Source organism: Juglans regia, chromosome 11 (genome assembly GCF_001411555.2).
Source record: "Juglans regia cultivar Chandler chromosome 11, Walnut 2.0, whole genome shotgun sequence".
In the NCBI taxonomy this organism is placed as follows: domain Eukaryota; kingdom Viridiplantae; phylum Streptophyta; class Magnoliopsida; order Fagales; family Juglandaceae; genus Juglans; species Juglans regia.
The window spans coordinates 1,015,569-1,040,471 of record NC_049911.1 but is presented as its reverse complement, the minus strand read 5'-3'; the positions used below and the strand labels follow the sequence as shown (position 1 = coordinate 1,040,471).

At 38.7% G+C, this 24,903-nt stretch overlaps 1 protein-coding gene across 1 annotated transcript; it reads right to left on the bottom strand.

The window, feature by feature from the left end:
• Nucleotides 1–609: 609 nt before the first annotated feature.
• Nucleotides 610–24,264, bottom strand: LOC108981988 (acyltransferase-like protein At1g54570, chloroplastic). Its single transcript, XM_035683049.1, has 13 exons — nucleotides 23,524–24,264; nucleotides 23,219–23,270; nucleotides 16,572–16,627; nucleotides 14,668–14,826; nucleotides 14,456–14,560; nucleotides 13,540–13,646; nucleotides 6,409–6,530; nucleotides 6,163–6,271; nucleotides 4,783–4,916; nucleotides 2,565–2,934; nucleotides 1,808–1,921; nucleotides 1,189–1,274; nucleotides 610–1,052 (listed from the first exon to the last, which is right to left on the bottom strand). Exons 1-13 carry the CDS (start codon nucleotides 23,942–23,944, stop codon nucleotides 752–754), a joined length of 2,136 nt encoding a protein of 711 aa, XP_035538942.1. The 5' UTR covers nucleotides 23,945–24,264; the 3' UTR covers nucleotides 610–751.
• Nucleotides 24,265–24,903: the final 639 nt, after the last annotated feature.

Sequence of the window (24,903 nt, the reverse complement as noted above, 5' to 3'; positions counted from 1 at the left end):
CAAACCTAACAAAGCCAATAGTAATTGAAAGGCCCAATTGGCTGATCAACATAGTACGATGGGAGTGTGATAGAGATATAAGATATTGTATTATATAATATAATTCTTGGTTGGATTAATTTAGAATCAACTTAGATTAGAAATTAGAGTATCTAGGAGATTGATTGCCCTTATGATTGTTCTTGGACGTGGCAGAGAATTCTCATGCTGAGAATTGAGAAGAATTGCCTGTCACAACATAGGTGTTACTGAGGAAGGTACGGCAAGATAGTCCCTAGCACAAGATTGTCTGGTATGATTCCCTGGAACGCTTTCATTCTTTGGATTACAGCTTGGGGAACAGAAGAATGCAGCTTGGGGAACACTTCAAGACATACTATGATAAGATGAAAAACCAGAACAAACCAATCAATGAATATTAAGCTATATAGCCTCTTCTAAAGCAGACAATGAATTCCACGAGATGACAACTTTATTTTACATATGATCATATATATATATATATATATATAGATACATATATACAGATATATAGATCGATTGATAGATATTTAGATTTGACCCAAAGAGTGGTTCCTTTTGAAAGAAAAAATGTTCAGTATAACAGTCTCCAATTAAGCAAATTCCTTTTCTGGACAGAAGCATCCGCTTTTATTGAATAACAAATAACTTCTGTACGTAAGCCTCTTTCCATGGAAAGAGAAAAGGATAGGAGTTCAAGACAAGAACAATGTCTCTCTCAAAACTAATTTTAAGGCTCAAATGCTGGAATTTCATTTGAAGTAGCATATATTGCCTTGTATAATGTTCTATCAACAACACTCCTATAGGGATCCTCCTCCCGCTTTTTAATCAAGAATGCCATATTGCGTTCAACCTCAGATTTTATCTGCAAGTACAATTGGTTTGCAACTTTTTTGTCCTTCAGGATCTCATTCCTTCCCTTTGTTTCAATGGGCTTCCCAAAGAGATAGTAGAAGCGGCCAGGTATCTTGGGCAAAAGCCCTGGAATAAATAGTTCTTGGCTGCCAACCTCCCCACTTGTCTCATCCCTATAAATCCGAGCATAAGCAGTCAATAGAAGTTGAATCTGACTCTCTCTGATAAAAAAAAGTGGCTAGCACTCTAGCTTTTGGAACTTCACATTAGAGCACTCAGAAAAACATTACAGTATAGAAGAGTAATTACCTCACTCTTATCATGTTGCTATTAGCATCTCTGATAAAATCCTTAACGACGGGGATTTTAATTAGGTCGTTGTAATCAAGGACCAACTGCCATGCAAAATAACAACACAATTCAATTCCAAAGCAAGTGGGACATTAATGGAAAAATCACGCTCAAGAAAAGATAAATGAAATCCAGAGTACTCTCCAATATATATTTTGTTAATGACTTATTGATAGATTTATGAATTTGTGAATTAACATCTGATTACTTTTTCCTTACGAATTATACTGTTCGATGTGGTCTCTTCCACCTAAAATGACAGGTTTATGATTTGGGTCTGAATATCTTTGCAAGCTCGTCCATGACTATCCATCAATGTGATCTTGCTTCTTTACCAAAGTTATTAGAACTTTTCAGCTCTGTAATAATTATATGAACACAATCCCACTCTTAATAGAAACAAGTCCATTGACTATGCTCTAGAATTTGGACTCTTCCAACCTTCACTATAACTGACATAATCAGCGAAAGGAGCATTTAATTAAGATTGTCTCTCCAAACTTTCAAAGAATTAAGAAAAGGGAACGTAAGAGAGAAAAATGGATGATAAAAAAACTAAAGTAAAACGCAACCTTACCTCTGCTATATCATCTTCTCCCACAACTCCAAATGGTACAATTGTGGCCCCAAACCGTGCTGCCATTCTCACAAATTCTGGCTGATTAGGCCAAAATAACTTGTATTCTTCTCCCTGGAAATATAATATCACCATTAACTGTGGGAAAACAAAGTTTGGACAGATATAGAAAGTTAAAGTAAAAACAAAGATTAAGTGCAACAAGCACCTCTAGTCACCTCTTAATCCTCTCTAAATAACAGAGAACAATAAATAAACGATCAACATATTTCCTCTATTGAAATGTTCAAGCTCAAGAATGGTTTAAAAACTTGTTCACCATGATCATTCCAGAGACCATGAGCACACATTTCCTGCATTAATCCTTATATTTAGTTTTATATTAAGTGTAGTAGTGATGCTCAACCTACAGATATTTTTAACCATACCACCAGATTTTGTTTGATAGAAGTCAGTTCACACAATAGTTCCAACGTGCACATGAGGTGGTTACTACCAAATTATAATCAACACACAAGTTATGGCAACTGTCTTGCATATCAACATCCAGAATTAACAAGACCTGCATTATTAAAGACAATGTTGTTCACTGTTGTGGAAGGAACCTTTACATTATTTTACCTCTGCGGGTTAGAAAGTAAATAATGACTGAACAGATTCAGTTCCATGAAAGTTCATCACTACAAAATGTGTGGTTTTTTGGGTACAGGCAAACAGAGAAAAGAAAGTTGAAATGAATGCAAGGAACTTGACGCACCTTGTAATGTAAGGCTTCGCGTGCACCGCCAGGATAAAGAAGCACATGCGATTTTGTTGAAAGCAATTTGAAAAGATTGCTGGCCGTGACAGGTAGTCCTCCAAACACTTTGATCCAGTCATTGAAAGAAAACTCAGGGGATGAACTCTCAAACTTCCTTGCAAACAAATTTGGATGAGCCAAACCACGAACCATAATATTCTTCTCGATCAAAAATCGTTCAACAAGTGGAGAAAGTTCAAGTCCCATCAACATGTGATAACCAACTAATAACACGGGACCATCACTTGGAACACCAGCAAGACCTTTCACTATCTTTCCATCCTCCAAAGTTGAGAACATTATGGAACCGGAAGCAAAGCGCAATAAACTGCCATTGTGCAATTGTAATGTCAAGCTTCAACCTCACATGGCACAGATGTCTGATTGCATGCAACTTAAAAAGCTGATTCAGGCAGGGAGTTAACCAAAGCCTAGACAAGAGTAGGGATAGGAGAGGTGTGATGCAGGCCAGTCAATTAGGGCCTTAAACCAAGATTCCTATTGTTCAAATCTAATCAAGATGGTTCATCAAAAAGGTTGGATGAAAACATGGTTTCGCCAGCAAACAACCTGCTGAGATTTCTACCGCCTATGTGTGAAATCATAAACAAACCATAGGTGCGGGGCTAATGATACAGAAAATGCAGGGAATACAAACAAATACTAGATATTGCATAAGCAACTTTCTTTTCAAACTGCAGTTTCTCTTTCAACATGATAAATCACTCAAGATCAGAACAAGAGATTTCAAAGCAACATGAAATAGGTTGTTTAGACAGGAAAAAAAAGAGATCAAATTTGCTTTCTTTTCGTGAGTTAGAATCTTCAAAAGGACCCAAAGCCAAAGGACTTCATCTGCTGGTGTCACCCAACAGGCACAATAATGCCAACATGAACGAAGACAAGTTTCTTTGGAATTATAGAATAAATGTGTCGTTTCATAAATTGTAAAAAGCACCCATAGAACTTATTTGTTATCACATTCGCCAGATATTATATTAAAAGAATTAAATCAGCAAAATGATGACTTGTTTTGGACAGTTCTGCATAATCTGATAATTTGGAGGTCACTTGTCCATGATATATAAAGCCAAATAATTCATAATAACATAATAAAGGAGAAGAAATATTTTGGTCAAAGTGAGAAATTTAATGGGCCACAATGTTAATAAACATTTATAGGCCACATACTAAGTCCAGGAAAGGCAGACATCAAAACTCAAGAAATAGTTTCAGATTAATCCCTGAAAACCCAACTTGAAAGAGACTGTATGGTGTCCAAAATTTGAAAACATTTTGTGCCATATCTTGCTGGGGGTGGAGTTGATATGTTAGTGGCAGAATTTTTATGAGTATAATGACGTGGAAAAATCTTAATGACATCAATTGTTTTCCATCTAGCTGTACCACAGTAGTTTGATCTTAACAGTCACCAATTGTATCACACAACAGTTTCACTTATAATGATGCAATGTTCTTGTAAAAGTCACCCTTGAACAGGATCACATTTCTAGTACCCTCAGCCCAATTATTAGCGTGCTGGAAGCAGAGTAAGGTGGTCATGGAGTGGTGCTACATGTGCAAAAGGAATGGGGAATCGATAGATCACTTGCTTTTACATTGTGAGGTGGCGGGAGAATTATGGGCTGGTATCCTTGATAGAGCTGGACTGAGCTGGGTAATGCCTAAGAGTGTGGTGGAATTACTAGTGTGCTGGAACAGGAGGCATATCAGTGCACAATTGGCAGCAGCTGTATGATACCTTTGTGCTTAATGTGGTGTCTATGGTCGGAAAGGAATGATAGGTGTTTTAACAACAAGGAGCGTGCAGTGGGGGAAATTTGGAATTTTTTTATATTCTCTGTTTTACAATGGTTTTCTGCTATTGCATTGAAGGGTGGGACTGTCCATGAGTTTCTATCTTCTTTTCAGTTCACTATAATGTAATTAGGTGTCTCACTTTGTATACTTCATGTGTATTTGGACATTGCCTAGTTTCATTCTATTCAATAAAGCTACTTATTTACTTATAAAAAAAAAAGTACCCTCAGCCCAAGATTAATATTGAAATTTAAGGCTCAAGACATGCATCGCATTGAGCTTACTTCAGTTGCAAGCCCACTATTGGATTAAAGTGAGCCGAAAAGGAGAAAAAAATGAAGCAGCAATGTATTACCCAAGCACTTGATCACAGGCGTATTGGAGTTCTTTCCTACTAGGAGGTAGAAAATCGGATACATAATCATGTCTACTTGAACGACGGTATTTGCAAGTACCCTTAATAACCGTCATCAAACCAATTCCATCTTCCTGTACCATGACAGCTAAGATTGAAGTCAGTTTGTTATCCCAAAATCAACTACCAAAAAAGTGCAAGTATTCTTGAGAGAAAGAAGAAGAAACTACGTGAATTACCATTCAAAAGGCACAAAATGAGGGCCCACAAGTGGAGTGGCTCGATGTAAGCAGAAAATTCCAAGACAAGTTAGTTCATAAAGTTGTTTATCACGATAAAGCACGTAATTACACACAATTAAAAGAGCAGATAAAGTGTTAAGTCTGTGCTTGACATCCAAATTCGACCCACTTCCTTATTGCTTGAAGTTTGGTACTGATGATTTTCCAGCATAAGCGTAGGCCATTAAGTTCATGCTAAGCATGGGAGAAATCAGTGTTCACCTAAGAGCGTGTGCATGGAGCTTACCCTGTAAATTTTAGAGGTTTAGGCTGCGTTTGGATGTTGAGCTCAGCTCAGCTCTTTATAAATAGTAGTGAGCTAGGTAGTGGAAGGAGTTATGTGGGACCCATCTAAACTGAGTTTAAAGTGTGTTTGGATGTTAAGATGAGTTTAGTACTTTTTATGGGAAGTTGAAAAGGTTGTGGGTCTCACGTATAAAGATGTGTTGAGTTGAAAAAGGTTGTGGGTCCCACGTGTAAGGAGGTTTTGAGTTGAGATGAGTTTAGTAATTTGAGAGTTTGGTGTTTGAATGTTAGGTTCAGCTTAAAATTAGACTGAGCTCAGCTGAATCTTGCAACCAAATGCAGCCTTATTCTGAATTAGGGTCCCTTGGAAAAAGTGAAGCAAGATCAAAACGAAAATAAAAAATTACATACCTATTGGGCACATGACAAATTGTAATTCTACCATCCCCAAATATTTCAAAAGTTTTATGTATGTAATCTGAAAATTAAAGAATCTTGAAATACACTGATTAATCAATAAATTAAAAGAAATTTAAAAAAAGAGATTAAGCCAATCCATAGAAATTTAGAATCATGTGCAGCAATTCAAAGCAGAAATCAAATGGAAAAGGTGCAGTACAGTTGCATTATTTCAACAGAGAACCTGAATCTGGTCGTTTAGGTGATCACACATGAATGCAACTGAAGTGAATAACAGACCAATAGAACTGAGATTATCTAAAAAGATCAAATGTCATGCGAAATCTTGATGTGTCATCAGAAGCTTCACTGACTCCAGCAATAATCAGAACTAACAGAGATGTAAGGAGCAGCATCATGACATCATACTATGGATGTGCATGTTATCACCTACCAATAAAAGGGTATGACCACTATCCTTGAAGTGACGAACTGCACAGTTCTGTAACAATTCCTTGAGTCGTTGAGCTTCATCTCCACTAGGAACCATGTTATCCTTGCCACTAAAATACAATTATATCAACAATTGTAACTATCTATTGAGATTTACCAAATCGTAAGTAACTAATACCATGTCTCAAACATGTACAAACCTAGATGGTAAATTAGTAATTAGTCAAAATCTAGAGAGAGGAGGGACCTCGAAAGGATGAGCACTTCAGCTTTAACAGCATGTAGACGGGAATTAGTATATGCAGCAGCTGATTTAAGCAGCTTCAGCTTCCAAAGAAGTGTGTTCTTTGGTATAATATCATCAAAGCCCTGCCAACAAAAATGCAGAAAAGTAAAACCCATATGACATCCGTAGAATATAGATTAAATGATTAAATTCACCTATTCCCATCAGCTTAAATTTTGGGACAATTGTTGATTTAACTTAGTATCGGATTGTTATCTTAAGTTTAGACCCTGACTCCATGCTCTATCTCCATTATAACTAAATATTCCTAGTTGTTGGGCTCACTTATTAAAGAAGAACTTGGCCCACACGTGAGCGCAGGTGTTAGAATATAACTTAAAAGATTAAGTTCACCTCTTCTCAGCGACTTAAGTTTTTGGTATAATTGGAATTTAACAACACTGGAGGACAGTCCTGACACCAAACAAACATTTTTTTTTTTTTTGATAATTGTAAGTATATTAATAAAAGAATAGGCAAAAGCCAAGTTCAGTACAAATAATGTCCTAGCTAAGTAGGAACATTGAAAATAAGGAAAGCATGGAAATCTTGGCCATTGAAATTAACAGAATTGGCCCAAGTACATAGGGTTCTAAACAAGAAAGCCTTTAGTTCATCTATTGATCTTTCCTTGTCTTCAAAAGTCCGTTCGTTACGCTCCTGCCATAGACACCACATGACACAAATGGGCACCATTTTCCAAATAGCCTTGATCTGTTTGTTACCTCTTAAATCTGTCCAACTAGCCAACATCTCCACCACGGACTTGGGCATAACCCATCCCAAGTCTAATCTTCTGAATACTTCATTCCATATCCCTCTAGCTATATCACAATGTAGTAGAAGATGATCCACCGATTCACCCTCGTTCTTGCACATACAGCACCAATCAACGATGATCACTCCTCGTCTTCTCAAATTATCTGTTGTGAGTATCTTACCCAAAGAAGCAGTCCACACAAAAAACGCTGCTTTGAGGGGTGCCTTGTGTCTCCAAATCCTTTTCCAGAGGAATTGGGTTGGCTGTTCTTGTGTTAAAGATTTATAATACGAGCGAACCGAGAATAAGCCTTTCCCCGTGTGTATCCACCACAACCTATCAGCTTGATGATTGCTGCGTTTGAGAGAATATAAGAGGCTGAAAAAGGATGCAAAAATATCAACTTCCCAATCATGTGCTGCCCGGGTAAAGTTAATATTCCATTGAATTTGTTCCCCCACTATTACCATAACTTCCTCCACGGATACATCATTATCACTTGCCACCCTAAAGAGAATAGGGAATAGATCCTTTAAAACCCCATTACCACTCCAATTATCATACCAAAATTTGATCCTAGTCCCATTTCCAAGACAAAATCTTATATGCCTGGAAAAGACCCCCCAACCTCTTCTTATATGTTTCCACAAACTCACACCATATGTCCCATTCACTTCATTGGTACACCATCCCCCCCATAATTCACCATATTTGCTCTCGATCACCAGTTTCCATAATGCTTCAGGTTCTTTATGGTATCTCCACAACCATTTCCCAAGTAATGCCCGATTAAAGCTTCTCAAATTTCTAATGCCCAACCCGCCAGAAGAGATAGGTCTACAAACATTTTCCCACCTGACTAGGTGAAATTTAAATTCTTCCCCCATACCTCCCCATAGGAAATCTCGATGTAGTTTCTCAATGCGAACTGCCACACTTGCTGGGATAGGAAACAATGATAGAAAGTATGTCGGTAAATTAGATAACGTACTCTTTATCAAGGTAATCCTACCGCCTTTTGACAAATACATTCTCTTCCATCCTGCTAATCGACGCTCTACTTTCTCAATCACTATATCCCATATAGGAATCGCTCGTGAGACAGACCCCAATGGAAGACCAAGGTATGTCATAGGAAGTGAAGCAATCTTACACCCCAGAGTATTAGCCAATTGTCTTATCCGTCGCACACCTCCAATAGGCACCATCTCTGATTTATCCAAGTTCACTTTCAACCCTGAAGCTGCTTCAAAACAAAGGAGAAGGGCCTTTAAGACGCGAATCTGATTGTTGTCTGCCTCGCAAAAAATAAGAGTATCATCTGCAAACAATAAATGTGAAATATTAATTGATCCTCCTCCCGGGGATCCTATTGAATACCCATTCAGACACCCGTTTGCAACCAGAGCTGAAGTCATTCTACTCAGAGCCTCCATTACAATGACAAAAAGTAATGGTGACAACGGATCTCCTTGTCTAAGGCCTCGTGTACTATTAAAAAAACCCATTGGACTTCCATTTATCAGCACTGAAAATTTTGATGTAGAAATACACCAACGGATCCATGATCTCCATCTTTCCCCAAATCCACATCTCCTTAGAAGGTCTAGTAAAAATTTCCAATTTACGTGATCATACGCTTTTTCCATGTCTAGTTTGCATAAGACCCCATTTCTACCATCTTTTAGTTTGCTGTCCAAAATTTCATTTGCTATAAGTACAGCATCTAGGATCTGTCTATCCTTGACAAAAGCATTTTGAGGCTTTGAAATTATCTTTCCCACTACCTCACTAAGGCGTTTTGCGAGAACCTTGGAAATGATCTTGTAAACCCCATTTATTAGGCTAATGGGTCGGAACTCCCTGATTTCTTCAGCCCCAACTCTCTTTGGGATCAAAACAAGAAATGTGGCATTTAGGCTTTTCTCGAAATGTCCAGCTTCATGAAACTCCTGGAACACCAACATGAGATCATCTTTTAGTATATCCCAGCAAGTTTGAAAAAAACCCATAGAAAACCCATCAGGACCCGGAGCCTTGTCTTTGGCCATCTTCCTCACCACTTCGAAAACCTCACCCTCCTCAAACGGCCTCTCCAAATGAATACCATCCCTAGGCCCAATAGTGTCGAAGGCTAATCCATCAAGCTTTGGTCGCCACACCTCCTGTTCAGTAAGTAGTTGTTCAAAGAACCCAACTACATGATTATTAATTCTCTGTTCATCCTTGCACTCTGCCCCATCTATCTTCAGCATCTCAATATTATTAGATCTTCTGTGTGAATTAGCCACTCTATGGAAGAACTTAGTGCATCTATCGCCTTCCTTCAACCATAGTGCTCTCGACTTTTGCCGCCACGAAATCTCTTCTAGTAGAATGATCCTCTCCATATCTGCAATCATCTCTAGTTTTTTAATCATTTCGTCCTGTGATAAAGACCTGGACTCTTGAATCCTATCCATTTCAGCGATCTCCCTTATCTTGGTTTTCTTCTGTTCCCCAATGTCTCCAAAAGACTGTCTATTCCATAATTTTAAATCTTGTTTTAAAGCTTTCAATTTCCTCGCCAGAATAAAACTTGGAGTGCCCTGAAAATGATAAGCTGACCACCACTGTTTGACCCTATCAACAAAACTTTCTGTTTCTAGCCACATATTTTCAAACTTAAAATACCTACGTCTTCTTTGAATCCCACCAAAATCCAACATAATTGGCCAATGATCCGAACATAGTCTAGGCATTCTTTTTTGCCAAACCTCCGGGAAGTGATTTTCCCACTCAGGGGAAATTAAGAATCTATCTATTCGAGACCAGGACTGATTATTAGCCCACGTACCTAAGCCTCCCGCCATAGGTAGATCCACAAGATTCAACTCAAAAATACATTCTGAGAAATCAGTCATAGCTGGCCTTAGTCTTCTATTACCAAAGCTCTCACTAGGGAATCTTGTTACGTTAAAATCTCCTCCAATACACCATGGAAGATCCCACCAACTGTATACTCCAGCTAATTAATCCAAACAAACATTAATTGGACTTCTTAATAAATTTTATTTAAAGCAAAAGAGAGGCAAAAGATATTAGGAATCAACTTACACTACACAAAACAAAACCCACTGTGACTCTCTATGATTGGGCATACTCTTGCTAAACTAAGGAATTGCTATTATTATTATATTTGTAAGCCCATTAATGATATCAAATAGATAGACTAGATAATTTAAGGAAGCAACAGGTTATGGTGGTAAATCGGTGTTGTATATGCAAGCAGAACAAGACAACAGTGATCACTTGTTATGACATTGTTATGCAGTCTGGCAAGCTGCTTTAGCCTTTATAATTATGGGTTGGATTGGGTCATGCCTTACAGGTTTAGCAAGAAGAAACAAGAGTGATCACTTGTTATGACATTGTTATGCAGTCCGGCAAGCTGCTTTAGCCTTTATAAGTATGGGTTGGATTGGGTCATGCCTAAACGGTTGGTGGATCTTTTTGAGTATTGGAAAGGTAGGTTTGGCAGTCAGCATAATGAAAACTTTTTTTTTTTTGATAAAGAAACAACTTAACAAAAGAATGGGCAAAATGCCAATTACAAAACTCCTATGACCTAACTAAGTAGGCGCATTAGAAGCAAGGTAAGTGGGAGATGCTGCTCGTTCCTTGTTAAATCTCCAAAACCATTTACCAAGTAATGCCCGATTAAACATCCTCAAATTTCTTATACCCAAGCCACCATTAGAGATAGGAGGACACACCATCTCCCACTTAACTAGATGAAACTTGAACTCCTCCCTCATTCCTCCCCACAAGAAATCTCGTTGTAACTTCTCAATACAGGCCGCCACTCCTGCCGGTATAGGGAAAAGAGACAAGAAATAGGTTGGTAGATTAGAAAGTGTACTCTTGATCAAAGTAATCCTACCTCCTTTTGAGAAAAACATTCTCTTCCACCCTACTAGTCTCCTCTCTATTCTTTCGGTCACCGTATCCCAAACAGAGGATGCCCTCGATGCAATCCCCAACGGAAGTCCCACATAGGTCCTGGGCAACGCAGCAATCTTACAATCTAGTGTTCTAGCCAGTTGGCGCAAGTTAGGAACATCTCCAATTGGCACCATCTCTAATTTGTCAAAGTTCACTTCCAAGCCAGAAACTGCTTCAAAACATAATAGCAAGGCTTTCAACACTCGCACCTGATTCTGATCGGCTTCACACAAAATAAGCGTATCATCTGCAAACAACAAATGTGAAACAGTAATAATACCCCTATCTGGGGTTCCAATCGGGAAACCATCTACAAAACCATGATCCACCAAAGCTGAAATCATCCTACTTAGCGCCTCCATAACAATAACATATAGTAAAGGTGATAATGGATCCCCTTGTCTCAACCCCGTTAACTCTGAAAAAAGTCCTCATTTATCAACACAGAAAAACTCACCGTAGATATATACCAACAGATCCATGTCTTCCACCTTTTCCCAAAACCACATCTCCCAAGTAAATAGAGAAGGAATTCTTAGTTAACGTGATCATACGTCTTCTCCATATCTAATTTGCACAAAATCCCTGTGGTTCCATCCTTCAGTCTACTGTCAAGACATTCATTAGCAATAAGGACCGCATCAACGATCTACCAACCTTTTACAAAGGCATTTTGAGGTTTAGTGATAATCTTCCCTATTACCTTGCTAAGACGATTTGCAAGCACTTTCGAGATAATCTTGTAAAACCCCATTCACTAGGCTAATAGGCTGAAACTCTGTAATCACCGTAACCCCCACCTTTTTAGGTATTAATGCAAGAAAAGTGGTGTTGAGACTTTTCTCAAATTTCCCATCCAAGAACAACTCCTAAAACACCTTCATTAAGTCTTCCTTAACCACATCCCAACATTCTTGGAAGAAACCAATAGAGAACCCATCAGGACCGGGTGCCTTGTCTTTGACCATTTTCCACAATACTATCAAAAGCCCTCTCCATCCGAACCACATCTCTTGGCCCAATACTATCAAAGACAAATCCATCTTGTGTAGGCCGCCATCTCACCTGCTCAGTTAGAAGTTTCTCAATGAAATCAACTACATGATTGTGAATTATCTGTTCTTCTCTACATTCAACCTTATCAATTTTCAGCACCTCTATGTTGTTATTTCTCCTATGGGAATTTGCAATTCTATGGAAAAACTTCGTACTTCGGTCGCCTTCCTTTAACTACAAAGCTCTTGATTTTTTAAGCCCAAACACTTCTTCTAGTAAAATCATCCTTTCAAGATCTGCAACCAACGATGTCTTCTGCACTTGTTCTTCCTGTGTAAGAGGCCGCCTCTCTTGCAGCCTCTCTAACTCCTGAATGTCCATCATCCTGATTTTCTTGTTTTTCCCTATGTTTCCAAGAGACTTGGAACTTAAGAAAGATGATCCTGATTTGCCTTTTATGGTGAATTTGGAGGAAGTGGAATGATTGAAACTTCTCGGAATGTGAGAAGGCAGTGGAGGAGCTCAAGGATTTCTTTTTCGGATCCCTTTATCATTGGATGACAACATACATAAGTTTTTCAAGCGAGATGTGTCTGATGGATACATGTACCTTGATAGCACTTTTGTGCTCATTAATAAATTCTATTATCAAACAAAAAAATGACATTGAATAGAATGGGTCTTCTTTGATTAGTTATTGGGTTTGGATGTCAACAAAAATCCAGCCCTTTGTTAACAGGAAAAAAAAAAACCTTCAGATTCTAGGCATGTCCACCTCCCTTTTTGGCCAATTACCCTTCATGCAAAAATGGTGCCCATCAGATTAATGATTAATGCCATAACCTAAGGAAATAGCCACTGACATAGAGAATAAACCATCGTTTATGCATTGCAATGGTATAAACAAAGGCCTTCATCCCTTTTCATTCACCCATGCGCACAAATAAGAGAGGAAGGGAGAAACAAAGAAAAAGAGAAAAGTAGAAGAAGAGAGAACAAAGGGTACGAATTTGCAAAAGGGAAGTGTTAGCCTAGTGATTTTCGGTTCAAAGCTTAGTGTAAGCATCACACACTCTCTTAGTTGGAAACTTTGAATTTTGGTTTCCAAATGATGATTAACATGCTCCGGTGACTGTGTACTCAAGTGATGATTAACTAGCACTGGAAATACAACATTTTGTGGCCTTAAGTCGACTAACCATCAGGCACTTCTCTGAATGGCAACTAAAGAGAGCATGACCAAACCAAAAACAACAACAACCAAAAATAATGGAATTTTAAAGAAAAATAAAAAGAAAAGAAAATAACCAATAACCCACAAGAAAAGCAAGATCAATGCAACCATTCCTTACAGAAAGATATGGTAGCAATGAAGTGAGGCTGAGAGACAGCTGTTCTAATTTTTTTCCAGGGGGGAGCCTACTTTCAATATTGACCATTGCCATTTTCACTGGATCACCTGAGGTCAACAAAATAGAAGAGGGTAATATCAGAAGCTTTTTCTCCTGATATCCTAAAAAAAAAAGGGACCAAAAAAAGTTGCTGTTGATAAACATATGAAGAAGCTTTATAGGAAAACAATTAAAAATGAAAAAAATATTGATGGAACTGATTCAAACCAAATGAAATTTGTTTACACAGACATGGCATCAACTGTAGAAGATGAGGTAGGTTAAACTACAATAAAAAGGCTAGTAGAAGATTGCACAAGAGTGCTAGTAGAGAAACAAAGGCCGCAGATAAAAACTTTTCATAGAACGTAGACATAAGATTATAATCTCTCTTAAAATGGTTGCAAGTTCACTAGTTAAACATGCATTCGTCACCCATTAAATGCATTAGGTCAGCAAGGATCAAATGGCAGACTGGATTGTTGACCTTAGTTGTTCCGCTGGTTCGATCAACTGTGAGTATTCATAATAGCAGCATAAATATTATTGTTATAACATGAATATCTTTTGAGTTTTTTGTTCAAACAAATTTGAAGTCGACAAATAGACTACTTTCAAGACTTGGCTCAAGGTTCCTGAAATAAGTAAAGTAGACTAAGTTTTCATCAATGCTACATCAAGAAGACAACAAAATGATATCAAATCATGCATCTTTGCTCATGGTAGCAGCACTAGGGATCACATCATAGACCATAGTAACAGATGGTATAGTATGTGGTACTCCTAGGATCATAGGCATGGAAAATGTTAAATTATCAAGGATATATTCAATTATTCAACACTTCACAATTAGACTTGAAGGCCACAGATCAAGTACCCATGATTGAGCTAAGAAGATAGGGAACTGCACTATGTAGTCCATCAGGCATAGCCTCCAAGATAGGAAATAATGGTTGCAACTGAGACCTGCCAAATGATGTGGCTAAAATGAAATGCCAAAAGGTCAGGCTTTCTCCAGGGGTCAACATCAATCATCAATCAGAAACAAGATTATAGTACAAAACAAAAACTACATATAAGGAATCTAACCTGGATTGGCCAATATGATGACTAGGTCAATGGTAGGATTACGAGAAGCAACAGCAAGCGCTAGGCATCCTCCAAGTGAATCCCCCACCAAATAAATTGGCTTATTTGGAGATGAAGCATGCTCCTGCTTGACAGTTTCCCCAACATATTTCACCAGTCCTTCATGTATGAAATTTCACCAAATTACGAGTTATGGTACGCTTATAGATCAGAGGATAATACAAAACCACTCTCACAAGTATGAGGAACAGACAATGCATTTGTGAGGGAGAATACATAAATCAGCTTAAAAGGAGTTTGTAAAAGATCTATTAAATGCAATAATCTCAAATATCTATAGGAAAAAATAATTGAGTCGGACTTATAACTGAATCAACATAAAATAGGATGATATATATTTTTTTAATAAGTAAATTTCTATACTTTTATGATAGTTCTTCCCAAACTGAATCAAACAAGTAAAATTTAATGCGTACAAGTGCTATGCAAACCCTAATGTTGGCCAGAAGATATCCTAAGGAATACTTCATCCGATGTCCCTTTCTTTCTCATTAGCTTACCGTAACATACGAGTCTATACAATCTCTTAAACCCGGCTTCGATACCATTGCTTGGACATTCCCTACCTGCTAGGGCCAGGAATGCTACTTCACAATTTCCATGGCACCGGGTATAAGAGTTCTATAAACAATCTGAACTTCAAACGCTACTGATCACATTATTTAAACCACACGATAACAACTAAATAAAACTCAACATATTCTTTTCCCTTTTATTGGCACCGGGTGTCTGGAACAAAGTCCCAATTAATCTCGGGGGTGCACAAGCCCTTGGCAAGGAGTTACCCGAAAGTGCACCTCAAGTAATTTAAGGTAAAATCTCCCAATCTGGTGGCCCCTAAAAGTTGTTTGCACCCAAGGATTCAAACCTTAGACCAGGAAGGAGCATACCACTAAGACCAAGGCTCTTGCCACTAGAGCCAACCCCCAGGGATTTTAACTCAATATATTCAAACTTGGGAAGACCATAATATCATATTATAATCCTAAACAAAAAATCCTGACAACCTACGTTAGCTTCACTAAGTCATTGTCTCCTTGACTGACTTTGATTGGCCAAGAGGTATCCTTATACAACAAGGATTCCTAATTTTTCTTGGATTCTATTAACTGTTCCTATTAGAACACGGATTGGGACTTGTTACACCTTAATTTTAGGCACTAACCAACTTTCCTGATACTCCTTCAAAGCCCATAAAAATTGACCTGCAGGAGTAATAATAATAATAATCACAAAAAAAAGGAACAGCAAGGGGGAAAAAAACGATTATGAAATTCCCATTTTACCCTTTAATAAAGTCTCAGGTGTGACACTACCACGCCAACTTTCTCAAAATAGATGATAAGATTTTCCTTGGGTCGTCTTGAAAATTATATAAAAAGTGTCTAAAATGAAAGTTCATGCTTGTTTAGATTCTTGTAGATCATGCCACTCTAATATAATGTAAAGGGTATTTGAGAATGTCGCTATATTTTACCTTCTACTGACCAAGTATTTCATCAAAATCCTTTTTGGATTATATATATTACTCGTACATGTCAAGCTCCTTAGATACTAAGACGACTGGAAGTTAAGGACCATCTCATCTATAAGTTGTTCAAATTGTTAGTTATTATGTTTTCAACGTGTATTAAATACATGAATATAAGGCTTACATGCTAAATAAAATCCAACCAATTTGAATTTAGCATGGAAAATAAGTGTGACCCAACAGTTGAATTGGGAAATTTGTACTATAAAATTATTTGTTTGTGGAACTTTTGTTGAAGCTATAGCAGGTGTAATTTGAATCTAACCAATAAAGAAAGTATATATGCATATATTAGCTAGGATAGAATTGGGACCTTCAAATGGTGTTCGATCATGAACAGGAATATGCAGGCACCGAACTTCAAATGCCCTGCAATGAAGTAGAAGAAATTGTTTCTAGTAATTCTTCCAAGAATACAAACTAAACACATCTTTCAAGCAATCTAATAATATCCTAGCCACTCCTAAGACTGAATATCATACACTACCATGAGCAAAAGGAAAATTTTCCACAATGATCACTAAAAATAATACATGTGCACAGTAAAAACACAAAAATAACCAAAAAGAAAATGAAAGAAATTTTTCGATAAGTAAAACGTAATTGCATTGATAAAGATAGGCATAGTCCAAGTACACTGGAGGTATACATATGCTGATATGAGTACACCAAATTAAGAACTAGAAACTGTTACAAGAAAATCATGGAAGCTGAGACCATTTAACTCTAAAGCAATGACCCACATAAATAAAGTCTTCCAAAAAAAACTCCTAAACTCCTCCGAGGAGTGTTCATGATCATCAAAAAATCTTTCATTTTGTTCTCTCCAAATACACCAAAAAATACAAATAGGAGCCATCTTCCACACAGCTACAATTTGTGGTTTCCTTGTGATCCCTCTCCAGCTAGCTAGTAGATCCACCACCCTTCCCAGCATTACCCATGCTAGTCCCATTCTGTTGAAGATATAATTCCATATGTCCCTTGCAAAATCACAATGTAAGAGTAAATGATCTACCATTTCCCCACTATTTCTGCACATACAGCACCAGTCCATAATTATAAGTCCACGCCTTCTTAGGTTATCCGATGTTAGTATCTTCCCTAAAGCTGCTATCCAAACAAAGAACACAGCCTTGGGAGGTGCTTTACTCCTCCGTATGTTCTTCCAAGGAAAATTGGGCCTAGCTTGAGCTATAAGTACGTCATAGAAAGAGCGTACCGAGGATTTCCTTTTCTTAGAAGGTCACATTCCATCGTGTCTTCAACTAGAACCGCAATAATGATGTTAAACAGCAAACTGAAAAAATCCACCAGAGCACTCACTTCCCAATCTTGTGCCTCCCTAGTGAGGGTTGATGTTCCACTCTTGTGAACCATGTCTAACTGCCCTCACATCAGCCACCATAACTTCCTTTTCTCTTGCAATTCTGAAAATATTAAAATAAGCATCCTTAAGAACCGTATCTCCCACCCACACATCATTCCAAAAGTTGTTCTGCTGCCCTCCCCCAAACACAACCTAGTATTACTCGAGAAAGCCCCCCACCCTTGCCTTATATACTTCCACAACCCAACACCATAAGCCCCCCTGCCCTCATTAGAACACCAGCCCCCCCTTGCACTCCCATACTTCACATCAATAGCCCTTTTCCATAAGGCTTCCCTTTCCATAAGAACCTAACATTACGGACCCCCTACCTACCAACTCTCAAAGGGGTACACACTTTATCCCATCCAACTAAATGAAATTTAAACTCATCACCTAATCCACTCCACAGAAAATCATGTTGGAGTTTCTCAATTCTAGATCCAATGCTTGCCGGAAGAGGAAATAAAGACAAGAAATATGTGGGAAGGTTAGATAGAGTGCTCTTGATAAGTGTGATCCTCCCCCCTTTCGATAAGTATAACCTTTTCCACCCGACCAGCCTACGCTCTAATTTTTCTAACACCTCCTCCCTAATTGTCTTAGTTTTGAAAGTTGCACCCAACGGGAGACCAAGGTACTTCAACGGCAACAAGGAGACCACCTATCCCAATATGCTGGCCAACCCTCTAATATTTCTTACCTCACCCACTGCAACCATCTCCGTTTTAGCAAGATTTATCTTTAACCCAAAGTAAGATAGCCTTCAAAGATTGCATATGTCCTGCATTATCCTCACAAAACAGCAACGTATCATCTGCAAACAAGAGGTGAGAAATAGTGATGGAGCCATGGTTAGAAGCCCCCGCTGAAAATTTTGAAAAAAAACCCCCTCTATGGCAGCTGACATCATTCGACTAAGAGCCTTCATCACAAGGACAAATAAGAGTGGTGATAGTGGACTGCCTTGTCGTAGCCCCCGCAAACTATTAAAGAAACCCACAGGATCACCATTTACCAAAACCGAGAAACAAGCCGTTGACACACAATGCATCATCAACCCCTTCCATCTTTCCCCAAATCCACATCTACTTAACAAATCATAGGCCTTCTCGATGTCCAGTTTACATAAAATACCCAGTACACCCTACTTAAGTCTGCTGTCCAAGCACTCATTGGCTATAAGAATTGAATCCCTCTCACAAAAGCATTTTGAGACTTATAAATAATCTTATTCATAACAGTGCTCATCCTATTGGCAAGTATCTTATACAATCTGCCCACAATAGACTAATAGGCCTGAAATCTTGCACCTCTATTGCACCAACCTTTTTAGGGACAAGTACAATAAAAGTAGCATTTAAACTTTTCTCAAATTTTCCAAATGAGAAAAATTCCTGAAAAACCTGCATAACATCCCCTCCTACCACCTCCCAACAAGTCTGAAAAAATGCCATAGTAAAGCTGTTCAGGCCCGACACTTTATCCTTATTCATTTTACTAATTACTAGTCGTACCTCTTCCTCTTCAAATGGTCTCTCCAACCAAGCCATATTGTTTTGATCAATGGCCTCAAAAGCTAGACCATCAACTTTTCGCCTCCATGCATAAGGTTCAGTCAACAGTTGTTCAAAATGTCCAGCAACATGATCTTTAATTACTGCTTGATCTGAGGATAAACCTCCATCTATAGTCATGAACTTTATGGCATCAAACCTCCTATGTGAGTTTGCAACTTGATGGAAAAACTTTGTACATTTATCCCCCTCCCTAAGCCACAATGCTCTTGACTTTTGCCTCCACGAGATCTCCTCCATTAATATCAACCTTTCTAACTCTGAGACTACTTGGCCTTTGCGTTCATTCTCATCTTCAACACCCACCAATCTTTGTAATTCTTGTAGGAGATTCTTTTTTTTGTAATATTACATTACCAAATACCTGTTCATTCCATGTCTTTAAATCCACTTTCAAAGCTTTCAATTTTCCAACCAATACCTTGCTCAGAGTTCCCTCTAGTTGATATGAATTCCACCATTGCCTAACCAATTTCACAAACCCCTCCATTTTTTACCACATATTCTCAAATTTGAAAGGTCTTCTACCCCCTAGAACCCCTCCACAGTCTAACATTATGGGAAAGTGATCAGAGCATACCCAAGGAAGTCTTTTCTGACATAAATATGGAAATTGCATTTCCCATGAAGGAGATATGAGAAATCTGTCTAGCCTTGACCAAACTTGGTTATTAGACCAAGTATAATCACCTCACATGAGAGGTAGGTCCATGAGTTATAACTCGAATATTAGGTCAAAGAATTCCACCATTGTATGATTTTGTTGCCCCTCCTCCAATCTTTTGTTGGGAAATCTTATCACATTAAAATCTCCACCAATACACCAAGGAACCTCCCACCAAGTACATAAACCTGCTAGTTCATTCCAAAGCAACCGTTGTTCACAATCCAAGTTAGGGCCATAAACTCCAGTAAAGGCCCATACAAAACCATCTACAGAATTTTTAAAGGAACACCCCACCGAGTATTCTCCCACAAACTCATCATTGTTCTCCACCACCCTCTTGTCTCACATAATCAAAGTTCCACCCGAAGCCCCCTTCGAAGGTAAGTATGACCATCCTACATACTAGCAGCTCCACATACTCCGTATAGTTCTTCTTCTAATAAGCTTCAACTTCGTTTCCTGCAAACAAATAATGTCCATCTTCCATTGTCTTAACAAAGATCTTATTTGGAGGCATCTGTTGATCTCATTCAACCCCCTTACATTCTATATCAGAATTTTGGGCTTCATTTATCAACTATTTTAGTCCTCCCTTTATTCCTACCACGATTTGCACTCTCCTCCTTACCATCATAGTTAATAGACCAATCTAGCCAACTCCCTGCTTCTTTTTGGCCTTGCTCCCTGTTGGTAATGACCTGCCTCAATGGCTATTAACAATGCCCTAAGTTGATCTGCATATCCCTCACATGAAATCCCCACACAACTCTACAGTTCCTCCACCTTTTTCATTACCCAATCAGTAGGTAAAGGAGGTATAATACTTATCGGAGAGGGACACATTCTTCTTCACCGTCATACTCCAACCCTTCACCTCTTGTTTTTTCCTCCATATTTTCCCCTTCCAGTGGAGTGCAAATTTCTCCCTTTTCCTCTTCCGGCGACATTGCCGGCTCCGACGCACCACCAGATGACTTGCCCACGGCCGGCGACACTTTCTGTGCAAGGGGTGACACCGTCAAGTCATTGTGTAGCGCCAACGTGCTGGCCTCCCCCAGCTCTCCCAATACGCCGATATGCCCATTTCAGGCCTTTACCTTCCAAGCCCGGGTTGGGCCTTTCACCATATCAAGCCTTCCAACCAGCCCATCCCCCTGACCCAAACCCATCTCCACTCCCACGACGCACCGTTTCACTCCCTTCACAAAATCCTCCTCAACGCACCGTTTAGTCTCCACCCCATGATCCTCCTCTACACAACGTTTCAAACCCTTTATTTTCTTTTGCAAATCTTCTACCTGCGATTGCATCTCTGCCAACTCCCTCAGAATCATTTCCTTATTAAGGCCAGCAGCCCCCCTGCCACCCTCCTCACTACTCTGAGTCCCTGCAGAAGTGGTGACACCACCTCGCAGGCCAGAACTAGCTACAGGGCCTCGAGCGCAGACTTGCCTTGGTTTATGCAACACCTCCATATACGATCGAGTAGAAGGTTGTGCTTTCTTTGTCACTGCCGTCGTCACTGGTAATACCAACCTAGTGGAGCATCCTTCTCTGCCAACCTCCCTCAGTACCTCCACTAAGTTTCTCCACCCCCTCCCTTCTCTGGCTTCAGGAATGAAGATACACTCCTGTCGACCCCCCTGTTTGTACTCCACCGGACCACCAGAGCCATGAACACTTCTTGGGAGTTGGAACATCTTTGAGCTATGAAGCCCCTGTCACCTTCATGGTGGGTTGTGTAAAAATCGCTTCTCCCCAACTTCATGCAATCCTCCGACGCCTTAGTGAACCATCGTGCCGTGGTTAACTCCAAACGAAGATGTTTCACTATCTTCCAACCCCTTTTTGTGATGTGCACCCATCGACCCTCTCTTACTACCTCAAAAGCCTTCAGTTCAATAAACACAGTATTCGACTGAACCATCTCCCTTCCCATACTTGCAAGAAACACTCAATTAAAAAACCAAAAAATGAAAAAAATGAAAGAAGTGTACGGAGAGAGAATAAGGAGGAGAGAGAAAAAAAGAAGTATTTCCTAAAGGTGAAATGCAATACATATGGACAACTTTCTTTTATTCTCATTCTGTTTTATCAAATATGCATACAATTTATGACCACCTTTTCTAAGCAGGCAATGTAGCTTCACCTTGCATCTAAGCTATACAGTTATAACATCCCTAAGACATCCCAACATTAAGTAAAGTTAGAGCAACAAAATCCATAAAAGCCATTTTGAAGTCGAAGCCATCATGACTTATTTTATTGGAGAACCTAACATAAACATACAGAATCAATTAAAGCATCATAGTTCCCTAGCCATGATGTTCAACATAAGATTAACAGTTTTCTTTTGTGTTCCTTTCTCGGCCTTGATAATTTAATGTAGACATACTTGGAATTTGAATTTGAAAACTCCCACCCACCACCTCATACTCAAGGGGTGGTGACATTGACATTTGGGCTACAGCTTATTGGCATAAGTTTAATGGCCATTGTAATAATTAAATTCTAGAAGAAATTATACTTTTCACCCACAAACTACCACTTATTTTTCAATTGCACCTTAAATTACAAAAAGCTCCAGTTTGCATACTAACTACCAATAAGTTTCAATTCACACCCTCTATTCGAACTTGAACCTAACAATTAAAATTACTCTATGAGGCCAATTCAAATTTGAACCTAACCATCAAGATTATGCCACATGGTCAATTTTCATTTATCTTAGTGGTCATATCTTAACCGAAGATGAAAATGAAACCTATTAGAATTTTGGATGTAAATTTGAAACCTTTTGTAATTTCAAGTGCAAAATGAATAGTGGGTGGTAGGGGTGAGAAGTGCAACTACCCCTAAATTCTTTACATTTTTTTAATCTGAAGCAAGAGGAACATAATCAGCACAAAATGGGAACAATGGTAAATTTAAGTGAGGCTACTTAGCGTGGCATAGAGGTCGCATTGGGCTGTCTGCCATGCCTGAACATGGTCCAGTCTATTATCTCCGTTCAAGCTTTATAATGAATCTCCTAGGTTGTAAACATTGTAAAGAAAAGGAGTTATAGATAGTGTCGTAGTTAAATAAGACTACTCGACAAGCTGCTCAGGATTGCCTTGGCCAACTTAGCAGAAAAAAACCCTATAAGCTACATAATGGGAGTAGGTTATTCGAATACAATAGAATCCTCATCGCAAACAAGACCAATAAATTTCCCAGATTTGCATACAAATGCATTTATTTCAAATTCATGGCTAATGAATTATAAAGTTTTCCATCACCATTTAATTTGATCAAATCTATAGAAACTTTCATGATTATGATAGAAATAATGTGGTATGACCTACTTCCCAAGAGACTTATGGTGCAAAACAAGCCCCATTCCAGTACCATCCATCCCTGCATACATCAATAACAAAAGATTTTCAGCGGCCTGAAGCATGAAAAATCGAAGTTTCAAATAAAAAATTATCTCTGTAAGTTTTAATCAACCAAACTACACGTCAAACATCAAGAAATATCCATTTGTTCAAGACAAATATTCCCTGAAATCAAGCCTTCTCTATGTGTCTCTTTAGAACTAAGAACAAAAACAAATTAAAAGAAAAAAAAAAATCTCTAAGTTAATCAACCACGGGGAGACATCCATTACCGGGCAAAAACAGAAGAACTGGAGAATCCTTTAAAGGGCATCCGCAAGCAACAGGGCAAAACCACCGTGGTGGCCCACCATCAGACTTAACAATGTCCTTGGCCATATCAAAGTAATCCCTCACGGTGTAAGTCCCATACCCATCATCCCACAACGGTTCCAGAGTTTCCAAAACATTATCCGTTACCCTTTTCTTCTCCTCAACTTTAGACCTTAACCGTCCATTTCCTTGATAAACTGAAGTCGCAGTACTCTCGCTCCTCCCCCCACCTATAGAAGTTCCATTCACCACAACTGAAGCTGAGGACAACACCGTCGAATCGGCACTACCTGAACTCCTAACTTGCCCTCGACTCCGATCCTTTTTCTCCGAACTTGATGCAAAAAGAGACAGTGCCCGGAAACCTAAAACCGATGCCATGGCCTCTACAAGCAATGGCAGCCTCTTTCAGGATTTACCAACTGGAAAGTTTTCAATCTTCTCGATGACAAGCACTTGAGGATAGCTTAAATAAACTTCAAGTTCTCAGTTAAGGAGTTCCCGCGGGCACTCTTAACTTAAACACTGGCCTATTCACGTAGATTCAAAGCTTCAAAACTTGAAGCGAACCCAGAAAGAAAAACTGGTAGGTCGGCCTATATTACCAGAATTAATGATCTAACATTTACGTGAAAAGATCGAATGTACAACGTTACATATGAGTAACATTTATTGGCAATAAATCATCTCAGGCAACTATTTATAAAGTAAGATAAAGTGAGTATTCATCTAAAAAAAAAAAAAGATAAACGTGAGTAAAGGGAAACACAACCACACAAAATCTAGTTCTAAAGGAGTGGGGTCTCAGAATTTAGCTACATGGTGATTGGTGAATTTACCTCATGTGGGCCTGAGTGGTTCTGGGAAAGACAGAGAGATGGGTTCCGCGTCTGCCATCCATTGCTTTTTCTGGCTGTGGAGTGGCCAAACATGTGACACCGTTTCTCAGCATTCGCAGTTTTGAATCGCCAGACTTTAAGGTGGGGTTTGATGTTCAAACAAAACTTACGCCTACCGATGTGGTGCAGTGCGGGACTGCTCCTATCTGTCTCTGTCAGTTTACGAAGTTAGAACAACTTTTCCAAAAAGTAGAAAACGACTGATATACTGCTGAAAGCCAACTATTTGACACACCGAACAAGGAGAGGGAGGGAAAGGAAAAAAAATCCTCCACGATCTCAGGTTACATTTACGTAGTAAGAATATTTATAAATAATTATAAATTAAAATTAAAGTGAGTTTACGGATCTTATTAAAAATATTTTAAATTATTTAGATATATGAAGTATGTTAAGTTATTAATTTTTAGATAGATAATTAAAAAAATGTGGATTCTATCA

Bases quoted from the DNA above. Each gene is read 5' to 3' on its own strand.
- LOC108981988 (XM_035683049.1), bottom strand. From the start codon at position 23,944: ATGGCATCGGTTTTAGGTTTCCGGGCACTGTCTCTTTTTGCATCAAGT. The intron at 6,531-13,539 runs GTAAGGAATGGT...TTTTGTTGGCAG, and splicing joins CATTGCTACCATATCTTTCT to GGCTTTGATGATATTATACC. The intron at 1,053-1,188 runs GTAATTACTCTT...TCGGATTTATAG, and splicing joins AGCAACATGATAAGAGTGAG to GGATGAGACAAGTGGGGAGG.